This window comes from Saccopteryx bilineata, chromosome 1, assembly GCF_036850765.1.
Source record: "Saccopteryx bilineata isolate mSacBil1 chromosome 1, mSacBil1_pri_phased_curated, whole genome shotgun sequence".
Lineage (NCBI taxonomy): Eukaryota > Metazoa > Chordata > Mammalia > Chiroptera > Emballonuridae > Saccopteryx > Saccopteryx bilineata.
In genome coordinates, this window is record NC_089490.1 from 127,937,406 (window position 1) to 127,965,366 (window position 27,961).

General features: G+C 53.0%; 1 protein-coding gene across 3 annotated transcripts; it reads right to left on the reverse strand.

Annotated features, from left to right (window-relative positions):
• On the reverse strand, positions 1–27,916 carry FIGNL2 (fidgetin like 2). 3 transcript variants are annotated; one of them, XM_066265322.1, is made up of 3 exons: positions 26,260–26,608; positions 25,838–26,073; positions 1–3,964 (listed from the first exon to the last, which is right to left on the reverse strand). In XM_066265322.1, the coding sequence occupies exon 3, from the start codon at positions 3,951–3,953 to the stop codon at positions 2,019–2,021; it is 1,935 nt and encodes a 644-aa protein (XP_066121419.1). In that variant the 5' UTR covers positions 3,954–3,964; positions 25,838–26,073; positions 26,260–26,608; the 3' UTR covers positions 1–2,018. The 3 variants fall into 3 exon arrangements, with proteins under 3 accessions (XP_066121419.1, XP_066121426.1, XP_066121435.1); XM_066265329.1 differs by lacking the exons at positions 25,838–26,073; positions 26,260–26,608 and adding an exon at positions 27,760–27,916; XM_066265338.1 differs by lacking the exon at positions 25,838–26,073.
• Between the last annotated feature and the right edge of the window lie 45 nt (positions 27,917–27,961).

The window sequence follows — 27,961 nt, forward strand, 5'->3', positions numbered from 1 at the left end:
ACCTCCTCGTTCCTCTGCTCCTTCTATGGGTCTTTTACAGCCAACACCCTACAGCCTATCCCACTGCTTCTGAGGCACCAAAGTCCCGCAAACAGCTCCAAGGAGAGGAGGGCCAGAAAAAAAGACCAAAGATGAAAAGGGGACAAACACAGAACAGCTTTCCTATTCACACTGCCAGGCCAGTACAGGCCCTCAGCACCTTGGCACCTGAAATGTTCCCCCAGACACCCTTCCAGCTGGGAGTGGGAGGTGGTCCAGAGACTGTAGCAGCTGTAAGGGCAGGCAGGGAACAGGAAGGGAGAACTAGGATGGGAGAAAAAAAAGCTAGAGGTGAGGGTTTGTTCCCTCAAACTTTGGACCAAAAATCAGAGTTGTAAAATGGGTTCCCTGAGGGAGAAGGGGCAAACTGCTGAAGCCCCATCAAGGGAAATGGGTGGGAAGGCGAGGAATATGGTTCTCAGAAGGAAGCCCACCAAGCCTCGGCTTCTGGTAGGAAGTGTGGGTGGAATGAGAATAAACCCCTAATATGAGGGAAAAACAGCCTGCCCATCCCCTTCTCCCTCTCAAGACCTAAATCCCTAGGAGAAGAAGAACACTTCCCCACAAAACTTCTTCTGTTCCCCACAGAAGCTCGCCCCTCCTCAGAGCTTTCTAGCAGACAGGAAGGCTGAGTCTGTAGTCAGTTTTGTGCCCAACCAGACTCGTGGCCATACTGTCTTTCCTCCAGAAGGAATCCTTTGGGCCTAAGTTATAGAACACCTCTGCCTGGGCAACGAATAGGTGTGATGACCTTCCCATTTGGACCCTCTCAGACTACTTTCTAGGTCTGGGGCAGGAGGTGGGCAAGGGCATCCCAAGACTGGTTAACCCTTCATAGAAAATACTAATCTGAGAGCGAGCAGTTGGAAGGGCAGCAGAAAGGAAGCAAAACCTACTGCTCTCAAAATCTCACAACCCACTCCCTAACACCCCTGCCTACGACCTTGGACTGGAGAGGGAAGCTCTACAAATACATTCTGCTTCTGTCCCAGGAAGAGCAGGGGTCTAAGTGTCCATCTGGGTCCTCCTCTCCTCTTCCTCACAAGTTGCACTTTCTTAGTCTTTGGGGGAAATATGCTCCCCTGGAGGGCTAGGGTGGCTGGTGGGGAACACACAGGAGAGTAGTCAAAGTCTAACATTCTTTCTTAGCTCAGTTTCTTCCTGAGTTGTCAAAAGAAAAAGAAAAATAGCAAGTTCTACACATCTTACAAAAATAAGAGGCCTAAATATTAAACACGCTACATTTCTGAGATTTCCCCCTCAAAAACAAATAAACAATAACAACAAAACCCTTCTTTGGGTATTTTTTGCTTGAACCCTCCACCCCAGACCCAAGGTTGCAGCTGGGTGAGGGATAATGGGGTGGGAGGGAACTCCCTACCCCCTCCTCATCAGCCTCTGGACCTCCAGATCTCCTGCAAAGGGACACTGCAGTCTTTAAATGAGAGGGCCAGAAGGGAAGGAGAAGGACCAAGAGACACAGAGGCTAGAGAGCAAGGGATGGAGACAGAAGCAGAGGGTGATAGATGGAAACAGGGGAGAGTAGCAAAAGAGAAACAAGGCCAGGATGGGGGCGGAGGAGTAGCGACTAGGAGAGAAAACTAGGTGCATGCAAAGAAAGGGGGAGACTGGGGAGGAGGGAGCAATTCAGATAGCGAGGAGACAAAAGGACTGGTGGCGAGAGAGCAGGAGTCCTTAGGTCCCGGGTGTCAGCCCATCCTGGGTCTGTTCATCCAAGGAGCGGAAATGGCGAGCTTCCCGTCCACAATAAATAGAAAAAACCTGAGAATACAGCGCATATGGCATCTATCTGCCTAGCAGAAGCATTTTCCTTCCCATGAAAAGAAATATCCACCAACAGTCCCCTCCCTTCTCCCTCTCCACATTCATCACTCGGCTCTCCCAGACTAGTGAGTTCAAGACGTCCCTCCCAGGGCCGGGGAGGGAGGGCAGCGGCTCCCGCGGCTGCCGGCGCGCCGTCAGTGTCCGAAGCCGTACATTTTGTCCCACTCCACGTACGAGTCCAGGTCCTTGGCGGAGGTCCGGGGGCTCACCTTGGCCAGTGCCGCCTCCAAGTCCTTGAAGGAGAGGGGGCGCTGCAGCCCCGGGAGACCCGCCCCGGCCGCTGCCCGCTGGCACAGCTGCTCCAGCTCGCCCCCGGAGAAGCCCTGGGTGCCCTGCACCAGAGCTGCCAGCTCCCGCTCGCTCATCACGGAGCCCTGCTGGGCCAGCGCCCGCTGCAGGATCTGTCCGCGAGCGGGGCCGTCGGGCAGCACCACATAGAAGCGGAGAGCGAAGCGCTGGCGGGTCGCCTCGTCCAGAGCCGCGGGCCGCGAGGTGGTGCCCACTACTAGCACCCCACTGGCCCCCGCGCCGCAGCCGCCGTCCAGGCACGCCAGCAGTGGCGCCTGCAGCGCGCCGGTGGCCACGGCGCCGTCTTCCCGGGTGGGCAGGAGCGCGTCCAGCTCGCTGATGAGGAGCACCGCAGGCGGGCGACAGCGCGCAGCCGCGAAGGCGGCCTGGAGCAGACGCGCGCCCTCCGCAGCGCCCGCGGCCAGCGCGGCGCCGCGCAGGCGCAGCAGCGTGGCGCCCAGCTGCGTGGCCAGGCAGCGGCCCAGCAGCGTCTTGCCGGCCCCTCGAGGCCCGAAGAGCAGCACGGCCCGCGGCGGGCGCGCACTGCTGGGGTAGGGAGGCTGCCTCAGCAGGGGCCACAGCAGCTCCTCTTCCAGCGCCACCTTCAGCGGGCCCTGGCCCGCCACGTCCGCCCACTGCACCGGGGGCCCGCAGTCCAGCACCTCGCCGGTCACCTGCTCCAGGGCCCCCGAGTCCACCCCTTTGGGAGGCTCCTCCGACAGCACGGCGAAGCCTCCGCGGGGACCCGGCGCCGGGCTGCGCTCCGCAAACTTCTCAAAGGACTCGAGCTGTGGGCCGTAGAGCGGGGAGCCCAGGACCCTGAGCGGCACGCCGCCGGCGTACTTGCCCGACGCCTCCGCCACTGCCCGCGGCTTCGCCCGGAGCCCGTTGTCCGCGGAGGGGCAGGCGGCGCCGTCGGCGGCCGGGGTCTTAGCGGGCTCGTAGACGTACTTGCGGTACCGGCCCTCTGCGCCCTCGTCCGCAGCCTTGCGCTTCAGCGACACCCCGGCCTCCGCGCCCTGCGCAGCCGCCTGGAAGCCGTAGGAGGCGGGCGCCGGCCGGGGCGTGGGCGCCGCCAGGCCCGAGGGCAGGTAGGGAGTGGGCGGCGGGGCCGGGGCCGGTGGCAGAGCTCCGTAGCCGGGCTGCGCCGCGTAGCCCCCCGCAGGGTAGTTGTACAGAGGCCCCGAGGGGCCGTAGCCGGGCGCAGACGGCGGCTGCAGCAGCGCGGCCGGAGGCGGCGGGGGCAGCGCGGGTCCGGTTTGCGGGCAGTAACTCGGAGCCAGGTACCCGCCGCCGTAGCCCGCTGTATACTCGGGAGTCGCCGACGGGCCTCCGCACGCATTGCCGGCGTAGAGGGGTTCAGGCAGGTTCCCGGCTAAAACCGGGGAGCTCCCGAGGCCCCCGGAGCCGCCCCCACTGCCCGACTTGGTTCCCGGGAGGCTTTCGTGGAGTGTGGCCAGGGGGTAGTGTGACTCTGGCCCTAGCCAAGACTCCGGGTCCCCCTTGGCTCCGTTGAGGAAGGCGGCATCGCCATAGCCGCCCAGGGTGGGGCGCTCGTAGGGCGAGTCCAGAACCCCGGAGTATTTCTCTGCGTAACGCTTGAGTAGGTTGGAGGCAGTGAGGGCAGAGATGTCGTCGTGTGCCCAAGCATAGTGGCAGCGCTGGCGACCCCCAGGGGGCAGCTCCAATTTGTGGGCTGGCGAAGGGGTGGTGGAGGAGACATCCAGGTGCTGCTCTGGCCACTGGTTGAGGGGCTGGGCGTGTTCCGGTGTCCAGTGCATCTTCGACAGAGCTACAAGAGAGAAGTAGCTAGTGAGGCCCTTCAGAGCCCACAGAGACTGCAGCTTGGGACATGCTGGTTCTCCAGCACCCACACCCTCCTGGAGTACCTTCTCCAGCACCAAGTACACAATACTGTACTAGATTTGTCCCTCTTGTCCCAAAATTAAAGTTATCTGAAAATAGTTCCCCTAGAACAAGAGAGATCTGGAAGGAGCATGTTTGGCCCTAACTTCACCTTATAAGCAATTATTATTTTGTGCTGGCCACACTAGCCTTGGCCTCTAGGACACATGGCCCTGACTTTTAAACCGAATGTAGTGAAGAGTCAGGCAACTGGTGGGACACCCTAGCCCTGGAAATAGTCAAGTCCAAGTGGAGCTCATTCAATAACAGCTGTGATACACCCACATGTGCTAGGAAGGTACTAAGAGAGACTAAGGTTGTGTCAAGGTGAGAGGCCTGCACAGGCTCAGCAGTTTGATAGTGCCAAGTGCTCTGTTCATCTCGGTCTTCCCAGAGACTCCAGGACCCCCTTGGGGCCTGAAGTGAAGGACGCAGGTGTCTTTGGAAGTGCCTCAACGTCCCTGGGAAATCCCAGAGGCTGACCTAAAAGCATTCACTTCCTTTCCACTTGGTTTCTTTCAGTCTCTGCCTCGTGAAGTCGGAGCACCTGGTTTCCATACCCAACTCTGCACATGATGGCTGTGTGTGCCCAGGGTACATGTTGCCACTTGCCTCATTCCCAAAAATGTGTTTCACCAAAATGCAAAAAGGTTATTTAGAATAGAAAAATCATATTCCAGAGAAGATGGGGCAACGTTAGGTCACAGCAGTGCAGTTAGTGTACATCTTAGCTTCCTAGTAACCCACCTGCGGCTCTCAAAACCTGTCCTAGCATCATACCCCCTCTCATCTACTCCAGGGCTAGCCCCTCCAAAGCTGCTCCTAGCCCTCCCCAGAGGGACCCTTGTCCCTGGCAGCTCATCCAGCCCACTTGATCTCTACCTTCAATCCCCTTAGATGCCAGCCTTCCACTCTAGGCAATTCTCTTCCATATTACCAAGGGGCACATGGCCCTCACCTCAGGCAGTCTGTTGTTCAGAGTTAAGAGGTGAGCCTGAACACTAATGATAAGAGGGCAGAATAGAGACAGCAGAGCTATGTGTGAGGTCTGTGGGGCCAGATATGCAATTTTCCAGTTCCTATTGAGGGGTCTCCAAAGATCAGAGGCACTACCTGGTATCAGATGGAGTAATTTCCTGGGACATCAGAAATCACAGGTGGTCTGGTTGCAGGGTCATGTGAGGTAACATCAGTTATACAAATGCAGATACTATTGTTACCAAAAGGCCCCCAAACCTGTTTGTTTTTCTATTTACTGTTATCTGTGCTTTGGCTCCTTAATATGGATAAAAGAGATTTGAAGTTGATAGCACTTTTCCTGAACATATAAAACCGGGAATGATGGCTGTCTGTTTTCATCTTTATCTGCATTTATATCCACTTTGCAGACAGGAGCCTGAGGGTTCATCCACCCCAGCCCTGGATCCCGTCCTGGTCCAGCCTGGGATCTTTCCTCATTAACTATTCCTCCCAGCTACTGTATCCTGGCTCCCTTCCCATGGCAAGCTTAATTGTTTCCCATCTTGAAAAATACCTCCTGTACCCTAAGTCCCTCACTAGTTACTAGCCCATCTTTCTTCCCCTTCTCCTTTCATGCATCATTGTCTAAAGGCAATGATCTGGCCTCTGCTAGAGGTCCTTTAGTGGTCTAACTAGGAAGCAGAGGACCAGGTCAGCCACTTGTCACAAAGCATTTGATCTCAAGACTCCATCTCACCTCTTCCAAGGGAAGAACAAAGGTCTTGCCAGAATGCCACTGCCCAAGGAGGGCAAGAGGACAGTAGTTTGAGAGGGAGGTAAGGTTGCCAGCTGCACAGAGGCTGAGAGTGCTGGCCCACATGAACCTAAGCACACTCCAGCCTTCATGCCTACAACACCCAGACTGTACAGAGATGTGCACAGCAGCAGGCACGTGTGCATATGTCTGTGCGTGTTCATACATATAGACTCTGTCTCATCTCTCTGGAGCTTTAAATGCAGTCTCAGTTGGGTGCTTCCTAACATAACCAGCTTCCCCTTTTGCCTTCCTCTCCTCCCCCTCTCAGAGGGGTTAGGGTAGAGCATACGATCTCCCTGCCCCCACCCAGACCAGTCACAGCCTTCTTGCTCTTACACAGAGACTCAGGGCCCACCAAGAGGTCTTGCTCATCCTAACATTCAGCCTCCTGCATGAGGGATCTCCCCAGGAGACCCTGACACCCTCCCAAGGTCACAGACTATACTCAAGTCCCCTATATCACCTGAACTGGAGATAAGGAAAGTCCCTGGGACTTGGGAAAAAGTGTAAGTTTTGAATCGGGGAGAACTGGGTTTGAATAAAGACTCACGGACCCTGGGAGGGCAGTCTGTGCACCAGGCCTGACACAGGCTGTGATAGTGTGATTTAGAATAAGAAATATATATTTAGTCTTTGTTCACTCTTCCTGGCTCACAGCTCCCAAACTCTTGGAATTTCCTAAGCATAGGAGCAATGGGAGCATATCTCCTTCAGTCTGGTCTCTTGTCCTCTCAGTTCCTGAAGTAGCTTCAGAGCTACTTGTTATTTCTAGCAAGCCCCTTCCAACCACACCTGAGTTTATGTTAATGAGTTGATTTTTGGAAAGCCATGGTTAACCTAGGGATGGGGGCTGGCTGCCAGGAGAACCGGACAACAGGTGGTTGGAACTTTCAGCCCCACACCACCCCCACCTCCTGGGAAAGAAGAGGTGCTGGAGACTCAGCTCAGTCACCAATGGCCAGTGACCTATCATGCCTGTGTAATGAGGCCTCCACAAAAAAACAAAAGGATGGGGGTTCAGAGAGGTTCTGGGTTAGGGGACATGTGGAGGTGCTAGAGGGCGGCTGGTGCTGGGAGGGCATGGGAGCTCTGCACTCTTCCCACACACTTTGCCCTGTGCATCTGCTCTGCCTGGCTGCTCCCGAGTCCTATTCCTGTATAATAATATAATAAACTGGTAATCTATCAAGTAAACTGGTTTCCCAAGTTCTGTGAGCCAATCTAACAAATTAATCAGACCCAAGGAGGGGGGCATGAGAACCTCCAGTTTATGGCCCATTGGTCAGAAGCAAGTAACAGCCCTGATTTGGGATTAGCATCTGAACTGGGCAGCTTTGTAGGACTGAGCCCTTAACCCAGTGGTTCTGGTGCGCCCTATGGGATTCCAGAGAAATATGTGCCTGTTGGGGACCAAAAAACCAACAAAGTTTTTGGAGTTTAGATTTTTGGGGGACAGAGGAATGGAGAATTGGCTGTAAACTGACAGTCTGCTCAACCCCCCTCCTCACTTGCCTGATTAGGTTGCAAAAGGCTGTTAAGCTGTGGTGCTGGATTGTTTACACTACCCCCCATGTTCCCCGGAAAGACTGGAGGCAAGTTTCTTCTATCCTTTGTTTGGTGTAAAATTAATATGATGTGTATGGTGGGGTTTTTTGCACTCAACACAAGAGTAAAAGGAGAGGAATTCTTCAATGTATTGACAAGGAAATGAGAGTTTGCCTTTCAAATATATGTCCAAACATTGAAGAAATTGCTAGGACACATCAGGCTCATGTTCTTCATAAACACAAGAATGAAAAAACACATTTGCACTGGGGCCTGCCGAATTTACTAAATCTTACTAAAATTGTATATATATAAAAAGATAACTTCTTTGTCATTTTTAAATTTTTTTAACCCCTCTTTTTTACGAATTCTAAAAAGCATAACAAAAAATGTAACATAAAAAATTTTTTAATGTCAGAATAAATTTAATTCTGTTGTATTTATTTCATTTAATTACCATAAAAGCACGCTTGGACTTTATTTTTTTCTTTAATATTTGACTTAATTATTGTAACATATTTCTCAGAAATTTGTATATATATAGTGCACCTACAATTTTTGTAGGATTTTAAGTGCGCCCCGACTTCAAAAACCTTGAGAACCACTGCCTCAACCTATGAGATCTGATGCTATCTCCAGGTAAGTAGTGTGAGAATTTAGCAGAATTTGTAGGAATTGACTGGTGTAGAAAACCCACACATCTGGTGTCAGTAGTGGAGCAGTGTAGTGTGAAAGTGAAGGAACTGTTTTTCCCTCACATACTCCTCCATTCCTACACTGGAACCCCAGGGCAGCAAACACCCTGAGCTGTCACTGTGCCCAAGGGCAAGACACCTAATCTCTATGCTTCACTTTCTTCAGTTGCCAAGTGAAATGGCTGGTGTAGATGGTGGATCTTAAACTTTTCTCTCACTAGGAACCCCTTAAGTTTTATACATGATGCAGTGGTAAGGGACCCCAACCATGCAGTATCAATACCCCACTCCAACTCCTTAAAGAGGCCCCACTCCTTCCCCATTTTACAGAAATTCTATGATTCAGAATTGCATTACCCATGGGGAGGGAGAGAGTTGGACCAAATAGGGCTAGGGGCAGGGCAGAGAAGGAGGGGCAGCTGCGTTGCAGCTCCAGGCCTGTGTGAAGGGGCTGATGCAGCCTCCTCTTGGTGCAGGTCCCCAGGGCTCCATTATCTCAGCCTGGGACAAAAGAGCTGGAGTAGAGAATCCCATTGTTGGCCCTCATATGGAAATCTCATTAATCTATTCACCAGAGCTCCCACAGGCCTTTTATCCCAGGCTTTTTATCTACTGCTCACAACTGTTGCCCCACGGGGGTCTCTGGCAGCCTGGCAGACCTAGAACAGTACTATTCCCCCATCAGCTTGGCTGGGCCCTGCCCCCTCGTGCCAACCACTCTTTATTGATAGAGAAAAGGGACGGGTGACAAAAGGACTCCTAAGGACCATTCACCTGCCACAGTCCTAGTACCTGCCGCACAGAAAGCTCTTTCCCCAGGTCATGCCAGAGAGCAGTGCCCAGCACAGCTGGGACCCCACAAACCTGCCTAGGGGAACTTTTAGGGGCTGGCACAGGGTCTAGCAATAAACGTTTAGGGAGGAACCCAAGGAGGCCAGAGAGGCAGCTGCAAACTCATTGCAATGGTTGCGGCCCATTTTCTGCAGGTACCCTGTCCTTTTTCTAGCCAGCCAACACACACTTTCACAGTACCCTCCGTGTGCCACACTGCATGTCATCGGCTGGAGATGCAAACCTGGATCAAACTGGCCCATCCTCACAGACTATCATGTAACAGAGAAGATAAGGTTAAAGTGGTCATGGAGGGAGGGAGGGAAGTAAAAAAAAGAAGGAAGAAAGGAGAGAGTGAGGGAGAGAATAAGAGAAAGAAGGAAAAAAGAATGAATTCTGGAAGTTCGGAGGCAGTCAATGCTATTTTTGGAGGGAGGATCAGGGCAGCTCCTAAAATGGTGTCTAAAGGTGGGAAGCACGGGGCATATTCATGGACCTGAGGTTGGTGAAGGAGGGACCAGAACTGAGGAAGGAGTGCTTGAACATCCATGTCATCACTCACTGCCCACAACACCTCGCCTAAGTACACATCTTGCATGTGATGAAACTGAGCCCTAGAGCAGGATCAGAATAGGGGTTTTCTCCCCCTGGCCAGTGTTTTTCCACCTCTACAGGCTGTGGTAAGGCAAGGAAGCAGACTGAGGAGCCAGATCCCTGAGGGGAGCAGGAGTCCCTGCACAGACTCTGAACACCGCTCCCTGTCCCTATAGTCCTTGGGTGGAGAAATGGTGAACCTGGAGCTGGGGGAGGGAAGGGAAATAGGGAGATGAGGAAGGGGGCTGCATATTATAAGCTCGAGGAGTGGGGAGGGTCAGGACGGGTGTGTCACTGTTGGGCTGATTCTCTTCTTGTGCAGGGCAAGTTGCTTGTCCTCTCTGTTTATTGTTTGTGAACATCCCAGGCTTCTTTGGTCCCTCCAACAATGAATGCAAGCCAGCTTTCCTCTCCATGCACAGGACTTAAATCTAGAAAAAATCAGCCCTGCTCAATCAGTCCTACACCTGTGCTCACACAGTCCCACCCATTGGAAATGCCCTTTCTCTCCCAACTCTTCGCCATCCTTCAAGGCCCCCTGGAAAGTCCTGCCTCTTTCATGCATCCTCCCAGGCCACTCCATCCCTAACTGACCCCTTGCCTCCTTGGGAAAGCTGGAGAAAGTCCCTCCTGACAGCAAGAACAGAGGATGTTCTTTGCACTGGTTCCATTCCCTTTCAACACTCAAGAATGTTGTTCCCTCAGTTTTCCCCTCTCCTGCACAATCAGTTTCCCCTACTCCATCATTCCCATCAACCCACAGACATGCTGCTATCCTCCCATCTTTTGGGGGGAAATGTTCAAAACAATCTCTGGGTTCCTCTCTAACAATATCCTATTGCTCTTTGCTTGCTTTTTAACAACAACAACAAAAAAAAAACAGTTTGAAAGACACATATTACTATTCCTATTCCTCCCCTCCCATTCTCTTTTTTATTTTTTAATTTTTATTTATTGATTTAAGAGAGAGAGAGAGAAAGAGAGAGAACTTGATTTGTTCCACTTATTCACTGATTCTTGTTTGTACCCTGACCAGGACCAAAAGTGAAACCTCGGTGTATCTGGACAATATCATGATGCAGTACTGAGCCTGGCCACGGCTACTCCTTTTTCCTCTGTTGAACTCCTCCCAGCGAGGCTTTCACACCGGGCACTCCATTCACCCGCACACCTGCATGCAGTGTGCTGTATGGCCATGTTGTTGAACCCTATGGTCAGTCCTCGGTGGAGCTCAGTTCAGCTGCACTGGACCCCACTAACAACTGCTCCTTCCTGAAACTCCTTCACTGTTCCCCCCAACCTCCTCAGCTTCTGATAAGTCCTCCTTACCTCTGGGCCTCCCTCCAGTATGGTGGCCCCTTTGCTGGTCCCCCACACCCAGCTCGCTCCCACCTCAGACCCTTGACCTTGCTGCGCTCTGTGCCTCATCACTCTTTCCCCAGGTCTCCAAATGGCTCACACCTTCACTTCAGGTCTCCGCCCAACTGCCACCTCACTGTTCCCCTCCACCTGATGGTCTCTGTAGCAGTCATCATAAGCTGAGCTACTTGTTTTGTTTTATTGTACTCACTATAAAATTCGATGAAAGCAGGGCCTTTGTTTTGTTCACTGTCATATTTCAAGTACCTAGGACAGTGCCTGGCACACAATACGTCTTTAATAGACCTGTTCAAGGGAAGGATGGATGAACAGATGACTAATAAGCAAAGAGGCTTGAAATGCTTCTGTGTCCAAATAAAGAAAAAAGTTAGGGTGACTAAATTTGAGCCCAGTGAGATGGTGAGGGTGGCAAGGGGCAAAGCCAGGGAATTACCTCAGGGGTGGGTAGAGAGTGGTGCTTGCAGCTGAAGGGCACCCACTTCAGCTGCCAGGCACCCCACCTGGCCTCCTTTTTTTTTTTTTTCTTCCTCCTCTCTTCCCTCAGCCAGGCCTTTAGGAGAGGACAAAAGGGGCAATGGAATTCCCATTAAATGCCACTGGACACATGGTAAAGAGATCAGGGCCCTTGGGATTCTGCTTCCTCAAGGTATGAGGCCTCTCCGCCAGTCTGGCTCCTCTCTGGGTTGGGGGTGGGTTGGAGTGTGCTGTGGCCCTGGACTCCTCATATGTCAAATGCCAAACAGCAGGAGGTCAGCCTGAGTGAGGCTGGCCAAGTGGCCCCCATCTAGGCTGTGTGCATGCACTAGGGGGAGGGAGGAGTGCAGAAATCCCTGCCTGAGTCATTGGTCAGGGCTATAGACAGGCTGCGACCATCTGTTGTGTCTTGAGAGGCCAGGCCAGGGGCCAGCATCCTTGAGGATAAATCTTCCCTTTCTCCCAGACAACTAGTGTTTGCAGAGAACTTTCATGGTCACCAGTTTCACTCTCATTACTTCCTTGCCAGATTCTCATATGCTCCCCATTTTACAGAAGAGGAAATGGAAACCCAGAGAAGGGGAGTGGTTCTCCCAAGGTCCTAGTAAGAAGGGAAGCTGGGACTCTCAGAATATTCTGCCAGCCTCTCCCTCTCCCAGCCTTGGCCAATGTGCCTAGGTGCCAAACACATAGCCTTCTCAGAGCTCTCAGGCACAGCTCCAGCCCAAGCCTACCTTCAGCCCCCCTCTTCCAGGAAGCCTTTTAGGACTTACAATCCCATGGAAGTTCTTAAAATGCTACAAAATCACCTGACCTATGGTGGCACAGTGGATAAAGCATTGATCTGGAATGCTGAGGTTACCAGTTTGAAACCCTGGGCTTGCCTGGTCAAGATGCATACAAGAAGCAACTACTACGAGTTGATGCTTCCCACTCCTCCCACACCCTTCTCTCCTCTCTCTAAAAAAATCAATAAATTTTAATAATCTTAAAAAAAGAATGCTGCGGCCCTGGCCGGTTGGCTCAGCGGTAGAGCGTCGGCCTAGCGTGCGGAGGACCCGGGTTCGATTCCCGGCCAGGGCACACAGGAGAAGCGCCCATTTGCTTCTCCACCCCTCCGCCGCGCTTTCCTCTCTGTCTCTCTCGTCCCCTCCCGCAGCCAAGGCTCCATTGGAGCAAAGATGGCCCGGGCGCTGGGGATGGCTCTGTGGCCTCTGCCTCAGGCGCTAGAGTGGCTCTGGTCGCAACATGGCGACGCCCAGGATGGGCAGAGCATCGCCCCCTGGTGGGCAGAGCATCGCCCCTGGTGGGCCTGCCGGGTGGATCCCGGTCGGGCGCATGCGGGAGTCTGTCTGACTGTCTCTCCCTGTTTCCAGCTTCAGAAAAATGAAAAAAAAAAAAAAAAAGAATGCTGCAAAGTCTAAAACTCCATACAGCTACTCCTTTCCCACCCTGTGCTGTTGGTCACCCTGGGCTATTGGTCTGTCCCTGGGTGTTTGGCCCCTCCTGGCCCAGGACCTCTTAAGGGAAGCTCAGCCACCCACAGGAGTAAATGATCCCCTGTATATGATCCGCCTGGGGTTGGGTGGTCTGATAGACTGGAGAGAGAGCACCTATTCTGGGAAGAGCCTTGCCCAAGGCCACAGCCTGAAAGAGGTTTGCACCCAAAGGTTTGGCTTCTGTCCCTCAACACAGACTCTAATCCTGTGCTGCCCAAACCTCAGACACTGGCTACAGGCAGCTATTTAAATTTAAGTTCACTAAAATGTATTAATTATTTTACAAGTTATTATTAAAAGTAAAAATTTTATTATTAACATTAAATTACATTAAAAGTTCAGTTTCTCAACAGCACTAGCCACACTCCAAGTACTCAGTAGTCATGTGTGGTTATGGCTACTGTATTAGCAGAGCAGACACACAGCATTCCCATCCTCTCAGAAAGTTCTGCTGGATAATGCTGCCCTAATCTCAGCCAGCACTCGGTTCTGCAGCCAGGGTGCTTCCCACCACAATGGGAACCTCTGTAGCTTTCTCTTTGACTGGCAGTCTCACTTCTTAGGATCTCCAGATAGACTTCCCCGGGATTCAGACTCTTTTCCTTTGGAGTCCCAAGCAGTTTAAGGGCAAAGCTGAGCTCCAGCTTCCCCAGGAAGGAAGGAAGACAGGCTATCTGGACCAAACACTCCCCACCAGCCCAGTGTATTCTCCTGTGGCCAGGAGAGGAGGAGAAGGCTGAAGAGGAGGAGGAAGACTAGGTGGAGGAGGAGGAGGAAGAAGACAAGACAAAGAGGAAGAGGAGGAGGAGGAGGTAGGCAGGGCAGTTTGGCATCTTGGTCCTTTGGATTGCGCCTCCTTCCCTCCTCACTCAGCTGCTCAACACCCATCCCCCCTGCCTTATCCTCCTCATCCTCATCAAATCCCAAGGACAGATGGGAGCTGGCCGGGAGAAACGTGACCACAGTGAAAGCACTCTCCAGTGGCATCTGAGTCCGGGATCACAGCTATACCCCTTGAGGCCTGGCCAGTCCCTAGTCTCCAGCCTTGTGTCAGCCAGGCCTGGGGCAAAGTGATTCTCAGTGGGGGTGGGAAGGGCCATTTAGGAATTACAGGAGATTTAGGAACCTGTAGGTGCTGGATTATTCCAGCAGACAAAACCATAGTTAAAAATATAGTCACTCAGCCCTGGCCAGGTGGCTTAGTGAATAAAGCATTGTCCTGGCACACCAAGGTTGGTTGCAGGTTTGACCCATCAGGGACATGTGATAAGCAATCAGTGAGTGCACAGCTAAATTGAACAGAGAGATAATACTTCTCTTTCTTTCTCTCTCACATCCGTGGAAATAAATATTTTTAAATCGCAGTCACTCATATGTTCACTCATCCATCCATCTATTCAACGCACATTGAATAAATTCCCACCCTGTAAAGACATAGTAAGAGGGTGTAAAGATGGACAGGTAGGCTCCATAACCAGCTTGATCAGGTAGGGACGAGGTTTGTTCTGGTCTTAATCCTTGTTCCAGGCTAGATGGAGATCCTTTGTCTCTGCCCAGTGGTTTGAGCAGGTTGGACACCCCACAGCCCCCTTCCCGCCAAACAGGCGCACGCGCACATGTACACACACACACACACACACACACACACACAGCTGCTGCCATGACTCGCGCCTCCCCGCCCCCCCATGATCTCTGGCCAATCACAGCACCGAAGGGTAAGTCCCACTGCCTGATGGCCCCCAGGGAGTGTATTAGCACATTGGAACCACTCAACCTGCAATGACAAAGCCTGGGGCCTTGGGAGGCAACACAGCAGGAGGGGTGGGGGCCTGTGGGGAGCTGTCCTCCTTCCTTTCCCAGGAGAAAGCTCAGGACTAGATTAAGCATTCTGGGGCACCGAGGAATTTGGGGGCCTCAGCTCCAGCAGTGAATAAGCGATCCATAAAATCCCAATTTACACACTCACTGATCAAACGGCTCATCTACCCCCCCCCCAGGAGGTTGGGGGTTGCTCCGGGGCTTCCCCTACTCTTGCAGCAAGTCCTGGGGAGCCAGGAGCTGGACCCAGTACACAGGCTCCCAATGTTTTATCTGCAAACAAAATCACGCCTCAAATCCCCATGAAGATCTTCTGTCCCTAGGATTTAGGGACCTGCAGGTACCCACTATGATCTGGCTGCCTTTGGGGGGATGGCCCACCCTCTTTGTCAGCCCTCTGTGAATAACAGCTCTTTTTCTCTCCTGTGCTGTTCTGGGGGCTGCCAAAGCTGACTTCACCCTCATCAGCACAGCTAATCACTTTTCCAGCTCTAAGTCCCTACTCTCCCCCACCCCCTTCTTTCCAACAGCTCCTCCAGGTTTCCTGGTGCTGTGCTGCTGGGGGCTGCTCTGAGCCCTTTTCTGCACTACCCCCCTTCACCCCTCCCCCAGGCTAGGCCACATCCAGGAACAGGGCTTGGGGATGGAGTGACACCTGTCCCCACCCCAACTCCCTGAAGACACAAGGATGGGAGAATTAGCCTAGTCATTTCCCCAAAAGAATACACAATTTGTCTTCACCTGCCTAAATTTGATTCCCTTCATTAGGCTGGCTGCCAGGAATTTCAGCAACAGAAAACCATTCTGGTTAACAAGCATCCTCTTTCAAACCAATTGTACCTGTGGGAAGTTGCAGGCTATCAGTCACTCACCCTCCATGAAGGGTCAGTAAGGCTCATTTGTTTCTCCCGAATGCTTGCTTGAGATGGGCTCTACTGACTGAGCCAATACAAGTTTTCATGGAAGCCAAGCTGAAGCGAGCCTCTGAGGCTGGGAACTGCCTACCCTGCCACACCCACTTCTCACTACCTGACCAGGTTAGGGATAGACTTCAACTCCCCGGCCCTGGGAGGGGACAGAAAGTGAGGAAGGAATCGCCCTATCTTTCTGCATTCCAAAGGGCTTGGAAGCTTGGGCTGTTTTCTCCCAGAGGCCATTGCTTACTGGGCTGAGGTTTGTTCTCCATGTCACTCAGTCCCCACAACAGGCTGCTAGGCACAATTATGGTGTGAGCCCATTCTGCAGCAGGGCATACTCCTCCTTTTCTCCACCTTCCTAACCTTTACTAGCTGCTCCCAGGGACTGACGAATGCAGGCTTGATTCATCGATGATTTAAGTTAGGCAGGTGTCTGAAGGCCAGCCTGAAAGACTGACCCAGTGCTATGGGTCTCTGAGCCGATCCTAGCAAGCCCAGGGCATCAGTGTGGGGCTCCCAGTCCCACCTGCCTTCTGTGGCTCAGATGGTGTAGGCAGTGAGTCAGCCTCTGTGATGTGGCACAGGGTCTCAATCTCTCTGTTTCCTCCAGTGAGAAGCCAGAGAATATAGCAGCTCCCTCCCAGGCCGGCATGAGGGCATTGAAGGAAGAGTGGCACTGTCAAGACTGGCTGGAGGGGGGCCAGGGGCTATGGCAGGACACCAGGGCAGGCTCTGAATTGGCTCTAAGAGGGCTAGCTAGAGAAGCTTCAGCCTAGGAAAATGGTGGAAGGTGGTGAGGGTGAAAGAGGACAGTATGCTTTCTGATGCCAAGAAGATCCAACGGGCTTAAGGGATTCAAGGAGAGAAATGCAACTTGCCAGCTGTCTGCCGGACTCCAGGATGGAGACCACTGCCCTGCAGGAATGAGGTCCCTGTCACACCCCTGACTGTGACTGTCAGGTGGGTCTGCAGAGGCTATGAGGGAAACTGAGCTCACCATCACTAAAAATGTAGCCCGATTCCCAAACCATAGCTTCCCAGGATGCCCTAACCTGGCACCTGACCCCTCTGACCTCTCTTGAGACACCTCTCACCAGCACCTCCTCTGCCAACAAAGGGAGGAGCTCCAGGACTCTGACATGCCCTCATTCCCAAACTTCTGTCTCTTAGAAACTGCCCAGGCAAGGTCACATGCCCCTCAGGTCCCTGAGAGAGCCTACCACACCAGACCCAACTTCATCCTGAGCCACACTTTTCATGGTCCAGAATCTTCGAGGGGGAGATTTAGGAATCTAGCTAAGACTTCCCGGATCCCCTGGAGGCCCACAAAGATCTCAGACTCCAGGAAAAACATCTTAGCCTTTCTTTTCCAGAGACTGTGCATTCACCCAGGCCGGAAACCCTGGAAGCCTGTCTCTCCACTTTTTGCAGTCTCCACCCATCCAGCTGGCCACTGAGTCACCTTGACACCCTTTCTGAAATGACCCACAGCTGTCACATCTCCCACCACGGCTGGCCCAGGATCTGAATTCATGTCTCTGCCCTCCTAATCCTTCTCTGAATGGCTGCCAGGGTGGTCCTTCTATAAAACAGACTCAACCCCCACTCACCACGGAGTAGACACCAAACCCCTTAGCCTGGCACCAAGGGTGGGTCAGTTTCTCATTCCTTCCAGCCTTGGACCCTACCATTCTGGTCTCTTCTAATCCCTCCAGCCTTTTTTTAGATCATACATTTTCACACTTCCAGGCCGTTGCTCTGTCTGGTGCTTCTGCCTAGAATGCCGCTTTCTAGCTCTGCAGCTGGGGTGCTCCCAGACTACTGGGCTACTTAGACTCTGATCTGTTGCTGGCTCCCTCTTGAGTTCCCCTGGATAAGTCCCCTGCACATTTGTCCTACAATTTAAAGGTCTTATTTAGAGTTGGTGTCCCCTGTTAAGTTGGGTTCCTTATTCCTTCCCCTGCTCAAACAGCCCTGCCCCTGGGCCTGGGCCTTTGCACAGCAGTTCTTAAGCCCAGCAGCCTTTTCCTGCTCCCTTTGCACCCAGTCCTTTTCCCTCCTTCAGAAAACTTCCCTGCTTGACCAGGGCAGTGGTGTAGTGGATAGAGCATTGACCTAGGATGCTGAGGATCCAGGTTTGAAACCACAAGGTTGCCAGCTTGAGCACGGGCTCATCTGGCTTGAGTGCAGGATCACCAGCTTGAGCGTGGGATCATAGACAGGACCCCATGGTCACTGGCTTTGAGCCCAAAGGTCGCTGGCTTAAAGCCCAAGGTCGCTGGCTTGAGCAAGGGGTCACTGGTTTGGCTAGAGCACTCCCCTGCCCAGTCAAGGCACATATGAGAAAGCAATCAATGAACAACTAAAGTGCTGCAATTATGAGTTGATGCCTCTCATCTCTCTCCATCTGTCTGTCTCTCAAAAATGGAAGGAAGGAAGGAAGAGAGGGAGAGAGGGAGGGAGGGAGAGAGGGAGGGAGGGAAAAGGAAGGAAGGAAGAAAGGGAGGGAGGGAGGGGGGAAGGGAGGGGCACTCACACATTGGAGACAGTGACAGCTATGCACAAGGCTCCCAGGGCCTCAAGTGGATTTGAGTGAAGCTGCTTACCCACACAGTGGAGAAGGCTGTGATTACTGTCTAACTCGGGCACCACCACAATTGTGGCTGGGTAAGACCCTGCCAGTGCCCATCTCCTTGTCCCTTGGGACTTGGCCCTCCATGAGTGTGGATCGGAGGATGAGCTCAGGGCTCTTGACCAGTTTTCAGTCTCATGGGTCCCTTTTTCAGTCTGCTAAATGTGTGACCTATTCTCAAAAATACTTTTCAATGCATAAGATAAAAATACACAGGAAAGATATGTAGCTTTTTATGGTGGCAGAAGTTAACTAGATGTCTTGTGATCATTTTGCAATATATATAAATATTAAATCATTATGTTGGACACTTGAAACCAGTATGTCAATTATACTTCAATAAAAAAAATAATACATGGAACTACTTGGTCAATTATACCTCAGTAAAGCTGGGGGAAGACAAAATTTAAAGATACATGGGGCAACAAAAGGAATCAAAAGCACTGAAATACAGTTCTATCCATGATCTCATCAGTGGTCACGGATCACAGGTCTCAGCCCAAGACTAGAGCCACAACCACCCCACCCCCCCGCCAGGTTTAGGATCCAAGGTTGACTTGGGTTCATTTAGGTGGCATGTGACCTCCAAAACTCTTAAGCTTTAAAATCTTGGTGACCCTATGTTCCTGTACCCCAGTTTTCCCCTTTGCACACCCCTGCAGGGCCAGGCCTGAGCAGAGGTAAGGAAGCAGGCCCGGGCAGCCCACCAAGTCTTCCCCAGTGGTGGCTCTGGGGTGTCCCCTCCTCCACCCTTTCCAGCCCCAGGGTGCTGGGCTGAGTAACTCCAGCTATGCAGCCTGGCCGGTCTACCTAGGTGTAAATGGGCTTGTTGAACAACCCTACTACCTAGGGTTGTTCTCAAGGTAGTAGCCCCCACACCTTGCAGGGGGCCACAGGAACAGAGAAAGAATGAGAACTTGAGGGGAAGGTGCTGGCAAAGTCTAAACTACCACAGCAACAACTCTGCTCTTGTAGGATCCCAACATATGTGCCAAGTGCTGCTCTAAGAGCTATACACATGTTAGTTCATTTAATCCTCACAATAAGCCTGACCTGTGGTGGTGCAGCGGATAAAGCATCAACCTGGAACACTGAGGTCACTGGTTCGAAACCCTGGGCTTGCTTGGTCAAGTTACATGTGAGAGTTGATGCTTCCTGCTCCTCCTCTTCTGTCTTTCCCCCTTCTTTCTCTCTCTCCTCTCTAAAATGAATAAATTAAAAAAAAAATAGCCTGACCAGGCAATGGTGCAGTGGATAGAGCATCAGACTGGGACGCGGAAGATCCACATTTAAAACCCCGAGGTCTCCAGCTTGAGCGTGGCCTCACCAGCTTGAGTGCATGGTCACTGGCTTGAGCATAGGATCATAGACATGACCCCATGGTCACCTCCTTAGCCCAAGGTCGCTGGCTTGAGCAAGGTGTCACTCACCTTGCTGTAGGCCCCAGGTCAAGGCACATATGAGGAAGCAATCAATGAACAACTAAAGAGCCACAACAAAGAACTGATGCTTCTCATCTCTCTCCCTTCCTGTCTATCCCTGTCTGTCTCTCTCTTTGTCTCTGTCACACACACACACACACACATACACACAAAATTAAAGTTTCTTTTTTTAAATTAATTTTCAGAGAGAGAGAAGTGAGAAGTATAAACTTGTAGTAGTTGTTTCTCATATGTGTAAAAAAACCCACAAACCTTACAATAATCCTGAAAGCAGATGTGACTGTTATTTCCATGTTACAGAGAAGAAAACTGAAGCAGTTAACTTGTCTAGGTTACCATGCTAGGCTGTGATGCCTGCCCAGGAAGTCTAACTTGAAATGCTTTTCTTTTTTCTTTTCAGTGAGAAAGAGGGACAGACAGAGACAGACAAAAAGGAAGGGAGAGAGATGAGAAGCATCAACTCATAGTTGTGGCACCTTAGTTGTTCATTGATTGCTTTCTCATATGTGCCTTGACCAAGGAACTCAAGACAGCGGCCTTGGGAAGCCAGCAACCATGCGGTCATGTTCATGATCTCATGCTCAAGCTGGCAACTCTGCACTCAAGCTGATGAGCTGCCACCTCTGAGTTTTGAATCTGGGTTGTCAGCATCCCAGGCCAATGCTCTATCCACTGTGCCACTGCCTGGTCAGGCTCCAGATGCTTTTCTGCCTCTCACCTAAGAAGAGGCTCTTCCCCTAGCGTGCGGAGGACCCGGGTTCGATTCCCGGCCAGGGCACATAGGAGAAGCGCCCATTTGCTTCTCCACCCCTCCGCCGCGCCTTCTTCTCTGTCTCTCTCTTCCCCTCCCGCAGCCAAGGCTCCACTGGAGCAAAGATGGCCCGGGCGCTGGGGATGGCTCTGTGGCCTCTGCCCCAGGCGCTAGAGTGGCTCTGGTCGCAACATGGCGACATCCAGGAGGGTCGCAACATGGTGACGCCCAGGATGGGCAGAGCATCGCCCCCTGGTGGGCAGAGCGTCGCCCCTGGTGGGCGTGCCGGGTGGATCCCGGTCGGGCGCATGCGGGAGTCTGTCTGACTGTCTCTCCCTGTTTCCAGCTTCAGAAAAATGCAAAAAAAAAAAAAAAGAAGAGGCTCTTCCATTCATCAGCTAAAAAACCAGGAGGTATAGGTTGATTCCCAGCATCCTCATCAAATTTCCCTGCCTCCCCTGAACCCTCTTCCCTTGACTCCCTGCCATACTCAGCCACCAACCACAGAGCTTTCTTAGCACATTTCAAAGTACCAAATAAGTCATGGCAGGTCTCAAACCCCAGGCACTGCCACACCATAAGGAAAGTGATCAGAGAGTCAGGGCAGCTAGCTGCCTACACATCAGGGATAGGGGAATAGGGACTGTTTACTGGGAAGGAGATAGACTCCTGAGGATCAAATATAAATACAGTATCTCCGAATACTTGAATGATCATCACTGGGTGGCAGATTGTGCAGCTCAGTGCAGTCCCTACCCTACCCCTCACCCCTCCGTGAAAGATGTTTGGCTCAATCTTAGCTAAGAACTTGTAGGTTGTCTCTAGCAGTGATGAACTCCCTCCCCATCAATACAGGCATTCAGCATCAGAGGCTGTTTCTACTGGGAGGGGCTCTCCCAGGAAGGGTGTAGGGTTCTTCCCCTCCTCTCGGCAGTTTTTCTGGGCCACTTGCGCTGTCTAGCAGGCACTTCAAACCCAACAAGTCCCACACTTAACAGGCAACCCTCCCCGGTCCAGTCCTCCAGCTGCCTTCCCTATCCCAAAGAGGTAGGCAGGCACCTTCATCTTTCCCAACAGGGATCTTGACCCTAAAACTCTAGCCTGAAGAGGGCTACAGTACGGAAGATGGTGACACAGGAATGACATTCCACGTAGAACTCAGTCTGTCTAAAAGAGGATCCCTGTTTTAGAGGAGTGAAGGTCTGGCCACTAACCAATGCTGTCTCTTTGAGGAATTGAGTGGAAGGGGCAATTTTCCCCGGTGACCAGAGTTCCCGGGGAAGCCCAGACAGACGGGGTAGGGGCAGGGCAGAACCACATGAGGGGGCAGGTTGTTCTTCTTTCAGTATATCCTGAATCTTGCCAGGTTTTCTTTCCCTGCTGGCCTGGAGAAAAGAACAGGTACCCGATGCTTGAGCATCAGAGGGCCAGACAGGCCAGTCAGCAGTAGCTGGGCTCTCCCAAATCCCACTAATTTCTACTGAATTAGGGCCTCTGTCACCTATTAACAGCCACACACTCACACTCCTGGGGAAACTCGGGTCTTTTTGCAACTCCACCAATGATGCAAGGCCCTGCTGTCAAGTACTGGTCTTTTCCCTGCGTCTCTCCTCTCCAATGCATCCTGTGCCCATTCCACAGCTCTCAGCAGGCCAATTCCAAGCTCACACTCCTTCAGAGTGGCTCCCTTCTACACAAGGAAGATAAAGAGCATGGTTCTGAAAACAGCCTTTCCCTCTGCCTCTTTGCTGGTCCCCACTGTCTTGTAAACTCTTTGAAGGTGGGACAACATCTGAAAATAATGGTTGTTGGATGAATGGCTGCCTGGATAAAATACCCAGGGCCTGGCACACAGGACCTGCTGAGAGTGCAGTTAGTGTGGCCATGCATTACACTAGGTGTCTGTGGCAAAGCAAACCATGCCAGGGCTAGGGATGTGCTCTGGTCCTCCTTGGCCATGTGAGAAGCTGAAGTTGTTACAAGAGACCTAAGGTCTGAAGGCCCGGCCAGGGTCTGGTACACAGGTGCCCAGTAAGTACATGGGGACTCTCAGGGGCCCAGGAATCCCATCCTAAGCTGGGCACCCTCTGAAGCCTGGCTGAGGTATACCCAGGGCCTTGCATAGTGCTGAGACACAGAAGTTGCTTAACAGAGGTCTGTTCAGAACAAAATGCAGCCTCTTTGTTGCACCTTCCTATCTATCCCTGATTAATCCCAGCACCGCCTGGGGATTAGGTGACCCAAGTCTGCCTGAGCAGTGAGGGCAGGCAGAGGGAGGTCTATGCTTCCACCTCCCAAGTTCCTGCATAGCCAAGCTGGCTGTCCTTCTCTACCCCCTGACTACCTTGGAGACAGCTTCAAAGATGCTCTGGAGAGACCTGCCATGAGCCAGATGTTCACACACACACATCCATTTTCTCCCTACTCCTACATTAGGAAGTGGTTCTCAGGAGTCCCTGAGTAACAAAAGGTAGGTATATACTTCAGAAACAAAGGGGAACACTATTGGAAACCAGAACTCTGTCACCTATGAACTTACTTACTAATATTTTTATCCCCACTTGGTAGGTGAAGACATTGACCCAACAGAGTCAAGGACTTACTTGTCCAGAATGATTATACCTGATTAGTGGCAGAGTCATTACAGCCCAGGGCTTGGCCCCTGAAGTGAGGGTCATGATTGGTCACCATAAAATCGGCCCCTATGGAGAATGGACTATGGCCACTGCCCAATTCTTTAGAAGTCCCTACCCCACCTCCAGTCCCCAAGGTGAATTGGGTCTGACACTGTCCTTGCCTCAGTACTAAAGGAAAAGAAAGCAAGGCACCTGGGTGGTTCCCACTGAAGTCTCCTCTCCTTGGCTAGGCCAAGAAGGGAAATAGCAGCCTCAACAGCAATGAGAGCTCTGAGCACTGTCACCTGCATTTTTGACCAGGCCCTCACAGTTCAAGACTAGAACTCTCAGGACTCCCAGCTCTGGGCTCCTGGCTCATTTAATCTTCACAATAAAGCTTATGAGGTAGGCATGGTTCTTGGTCCTATTTCACAGGTGACATACAGAATATTTAATAAGTGCTGTGTAAGTGTTAACTATGATTTATCAAGACATTTACGAAATGCTTGGAGAAGAAACTAGATTTTTCTGCCACTCATCCTGGCCTGAGGACAAATGGATCCTGAAACAAAATAAGCCCTGGACATCCTCTCTTCAGGCGACATACTCAGAGATCAGATGATGAACCCACACCCAGCCTGGGAAATAGGAACATTTCCCACTAAAGCCTGGGATCAGTCACCTTGACCCACTACCTCTGGTCCCTTAGCTCATCCTCTCCACCTGCTAGTAATCAGGCCGCGGAGATAGCCCTGTGTGTGAAGGCAGGAGTGCTGGGCTGCAGGCCAACTCTGCTCTCGGCCCTTCAGAGGGGGCTAGACTAAGGTGAGGGCTTCTAGATGTTGGGTCTTATGGGTTACAGGGGTTCCAAGAACCTTCTAAAGCAGAATGCAAAGTCTGATGTCAATTGATACAAGTGCATTTTTCTGGGGACAGCTTTTGCTGGTTCCTTGTGGGGGTCTATAAGTCAAAAAAGTTTTGAACTGCCTGACCAGGCGGTGGCGCAGTGGATAGAGCGTCCAACTGGGATGCAGGGGACCCAGGTTTGAGACCCCGAGGTCGCCAGCTTGAGCGTGGGCTCATCTGGTTTGAGCAAAGGCTCACCAGCTTGAGCCCAAGGTTGCTGGCTCCAGCAAGGGGCTACTTGGTCTGCTGAAGGCCCACGGTCAAGGCATATGTGAGAGGGCAATCGATGAACAGCTAAGGTGTTGCAACACGCAATGAAAAAAAAAAAACACTGATGATTGATGCTTCTCATCTCTCTCTGTTCCTGTCTGTCTGTCCCTGTCTATCCTTCTCTCTGACTCACTCTCTGTCTCTGTAAAAAAAAAAAAAAAGTTTTGAACTTCCAGGCTGGGTAATCTTGAAGGCCCCTTCCATCCCTAGCATTCTTGGGTTTTATGCATTTCAACATAAACTCCCCAGCCATTAAGGCTAACTCAGCGACTTCTCCAGGAAACTATAGGATTTCCTGCTTCTTTGACTGCAGCACAAGGCTTAGGAACCCAGTGCCACACAGTCTTGCAGGGTCTCTCCTGCCTTAATCTACTCACTAGTCTGCCAGCTCCCATAAGGGAGCAGTGCCAGAGCTGAGCAGCAGAAGATACCAGTATACCCGTGATCAGCCTAGTGGGGCTTGCTATGTCCACTGGAAAGGAGGGGCTGTTGCAAACTACAGGTGCACATGGGCCTCAGGTCCACTGCACTATGCTGCAGCCCTGAAACCTCACTGAGCTGCGCTCCTATGGGGGACCTGGTTTTCATTAAATAGGGTAAAGGAATCATTAACTGCCAGCCAAGTCAAGAAGAAGCAGTTCTGCTAGAAGGCACAGGGAGGAAGAGGGAGACCAGCCTGTCCCCTGACCTCCCTGCCTGACCAATGGTGCGGGAAAGGAAGGAGGGGAGGCTGGGCTCCTAAGGGTCCAGCAACTGCAGCAGTAGGAGCAGGGGGTGGAGAGTGGGGGCAGTCTTGGCCCAGATAATAAGCAATTGTTAATGTGATCCATATGGATCCTGACTGGCCTCTCTGTTTAACAGGATGATAATGGCAAGGAAAGAATGCTGGTCTGTGGGGAAAGGAAGGGGCAAAGTCCTCCCTGACTTGGGGGGAGGGGGAGAGTGAGCAATGAGGAGGAAGAGGAGACCCACCCAGGGGTCTCCACCTAACCAGGACTACATAACTATTGGTGTGAAAATGTCCAGATTCTATGCTTTGCAGGCTGTCCTTATAAAACTCCTTTAATTCAGCCAACAAATATTTATGAGTTACTCACAAGGTGCTGAGCCCCCATGCCAGGTCCATGGGGGAGGAGTGCAGGGAAGTATATGCTCCGCCTCTGTCCTCCAGGAGGCAAAGCTTAGTGTGGACTGAGCCACAAAGGCTGAAGGGGGCACAGGTGCAGAGCCAGGAGTACACGGAAGGGAGATCCAGAGCTGAGGGCTAAGGGGAGGCTACATGGAGGAAGCGTGGCATCTGAGTTGGGCCTTGAAGAATGAGGAGGTTGTGGAAAGACAGAGACAATGGGGAAGGCATTTGGCTGAGGGAACAGTAAGAGCAAAGGCAGAGAGGCGTGAAATTGCGTGGAGAGTCTAAGACCTCAGCAATTAAGCTGCAGCCCAGGAGGGGGAGGGGAGGAGATTCTTGCTCCATAAAAATCTGTGGCCAGGAAGACCAGATGGAAGGCAAGTAAAGGCTCTGAGAACGACACACTGGGGGCTGGTACCTCTCCCCAACCCCCTGCAATGTGTGTACTGGCATTATCCATTCCCAGGATCCTTGACCCAGCTCACCTTTCTTTATACCATAGCCAGAAAATCTCACAGGGCCTCAGAGACGTCCCTGTGTCTCTCAGACCTCTCTTCTTTTCCTGGAAAGATGGTGTGCCCCCTGAGGAATGGGGGTTATCTGAGCCTCTCCAGAAGCACTCCACTGCCTCACGTAGCTAAATTTCCTGCGGCCCAAGTAGGCTTTCCCCCAGAAGACATTACAGCGAGGACACTGGGGTCACTCCTTACAAGGGTGGCTGCTGCGGACGCCAATGGAATCAAGTAGAAAGAAATGAAATGGCGTTAAATATGGGAAAGGGGAATTTACGAGACCTGTCACCCGGCCCGGCACCGCCAGCAGGCAAGCCCCGCCCCTTTCTCGCCCACCCCAGGAAGCCCCGCTCCGCCCCCTGCTGCCCCCCGCCCCTTGGGTGACCTCCGGGTACCGGTGCGGCTCCTGGGTGCCCGTAGCGCCGCAGTACCAAGCCGCCCAGAGCGTCCGTCCTCTGGGGCTAAGTCACAGCGGAAGATGGCGTTTGCTCCTGGCGAGAAGCTCCGGGATGGGGGTTCTGAAGAACCCTAGCCTGCCCATGTCCCGAAGGTTGCACGGGGTTTTAGGTTGGATTCGGGAGTGCGAGGGGCTCCCGGTGCTCAGAGTTCTTTGAACCACAGCAATACCTGGCCCACACCAAAGGATCCACGAGGAAGGCTCTGGGCCCCGAGAACCGAGAAGTTCGTACCGCCCCCCCTCCCCAAGGAGCCCAAAATGAAGTTGGAACCGGATCCCGGTTCCTCGCTGCCCGGACAGAGTCAGGAGACCGCTCAGCTGCCGCAGCCTTGCGGACAACACATTCTTCCGTCTTCTATTCTCCAAATTAGGTATCCATGGAGACAGGGCCAGGCAGCTTGACAGCCCCACGGCCTAATCCTGATTTAGTGACCATCCCTTTAACAGCCCACTCACCCGTCCACCCACCCCTGCGCTCCAGGCTGCGGCTGAGCGAAGGCTCCAGGGCCACTCACACTCTCCCCCGCGCAGACCCCTTCACAGGCCTCCTCCGCCTAGAAGAGGCACTGAAAATGGAGGGGCCGGGCAAGGGAGTCTACATTTGCTGAGCACCTACTGTGTGCCCAGCCTTCTGCAGAGGGCCCTCTATAGAGCGGGTTCCGAGCAAAGAAATCTCAATAGACCAAGAGTGGGTTTGTGGAGTGGGAAAGTTTAAGGGGCTGAGAGCTCAGTGCGGCTCCCCTGTAGCCCATGGGTGAAGGTAAGTGCAGCTTCCTGGAACACCCTGTCTCTGAGAAGTCTATGCCCTCCTAGGCTAGAAGAAAAGAAAAGGCTGGGCATTAGGGGCACAGGGCCCAAAGTGGCCTCAGTCTCCTGTCACTGCCCCGTCAAGATGCTGGGGAATCTCCGGGCCAGGAACCCAGCCCCCTTCCCCCTCCCATATACACACAGGGGCCGCTGGACAAAGACCTGACGGAGTGGGAGGGGCCTGCAGGCGGGTCCTTGGGCTCCGGACATAGGATCCTTCGGGGACCCGAACCCGCAAATCTTGACTCCCCACCCCCAATCCCGCAGGCTCCCCCCAGAGCCGGCTGCTCGCTATTGCTGCAGCCTCCGCACCAAAGGGGGGGGGGGCGAAGAAGGTGCCCGTCGGCGTCGGCGGGAGGAGATCCCCTTCTCTGCCCGCCCCCTCCCTCCGGGAAGTGACCTTCGGCTCCCACGCACCCGCCAGGGTCTCTCGCTGGCCTTGCCCTTCGACCCCCGCCTAGTTGAACCCCGCGACCCGCAGCCCCCGCCCTCTCCGGCCCTCTCCGTCCCTCTCCCTGCCCTGTGCCCGCGGACAAAGCTCCGGACACCCCGACCGAACGGTCACCACCCCTGACCCCGGCCCGGCCGCGCGCTCTCGTGCCTGCCCCAGCCTGGGCCCGCGGCCCCGTACCTCGGCATCCCGGCCGGGTCCTAGGTGAGTGTGCGCGGCCTGGGGGGGCGTCCCGCCTCAGGGCCGGGGTGCGGGCCGGGGGCGACAGGCCGGGGCTGGAGGGCAGCGGCGCTCACCATCTTGTAGCCGCTACTGCTGCGGCTGCTGCGGCCGCCGCGGCCGGGAGCGGGACTGGGCAGTGGGGGTGGCCGGACAAGGGGCC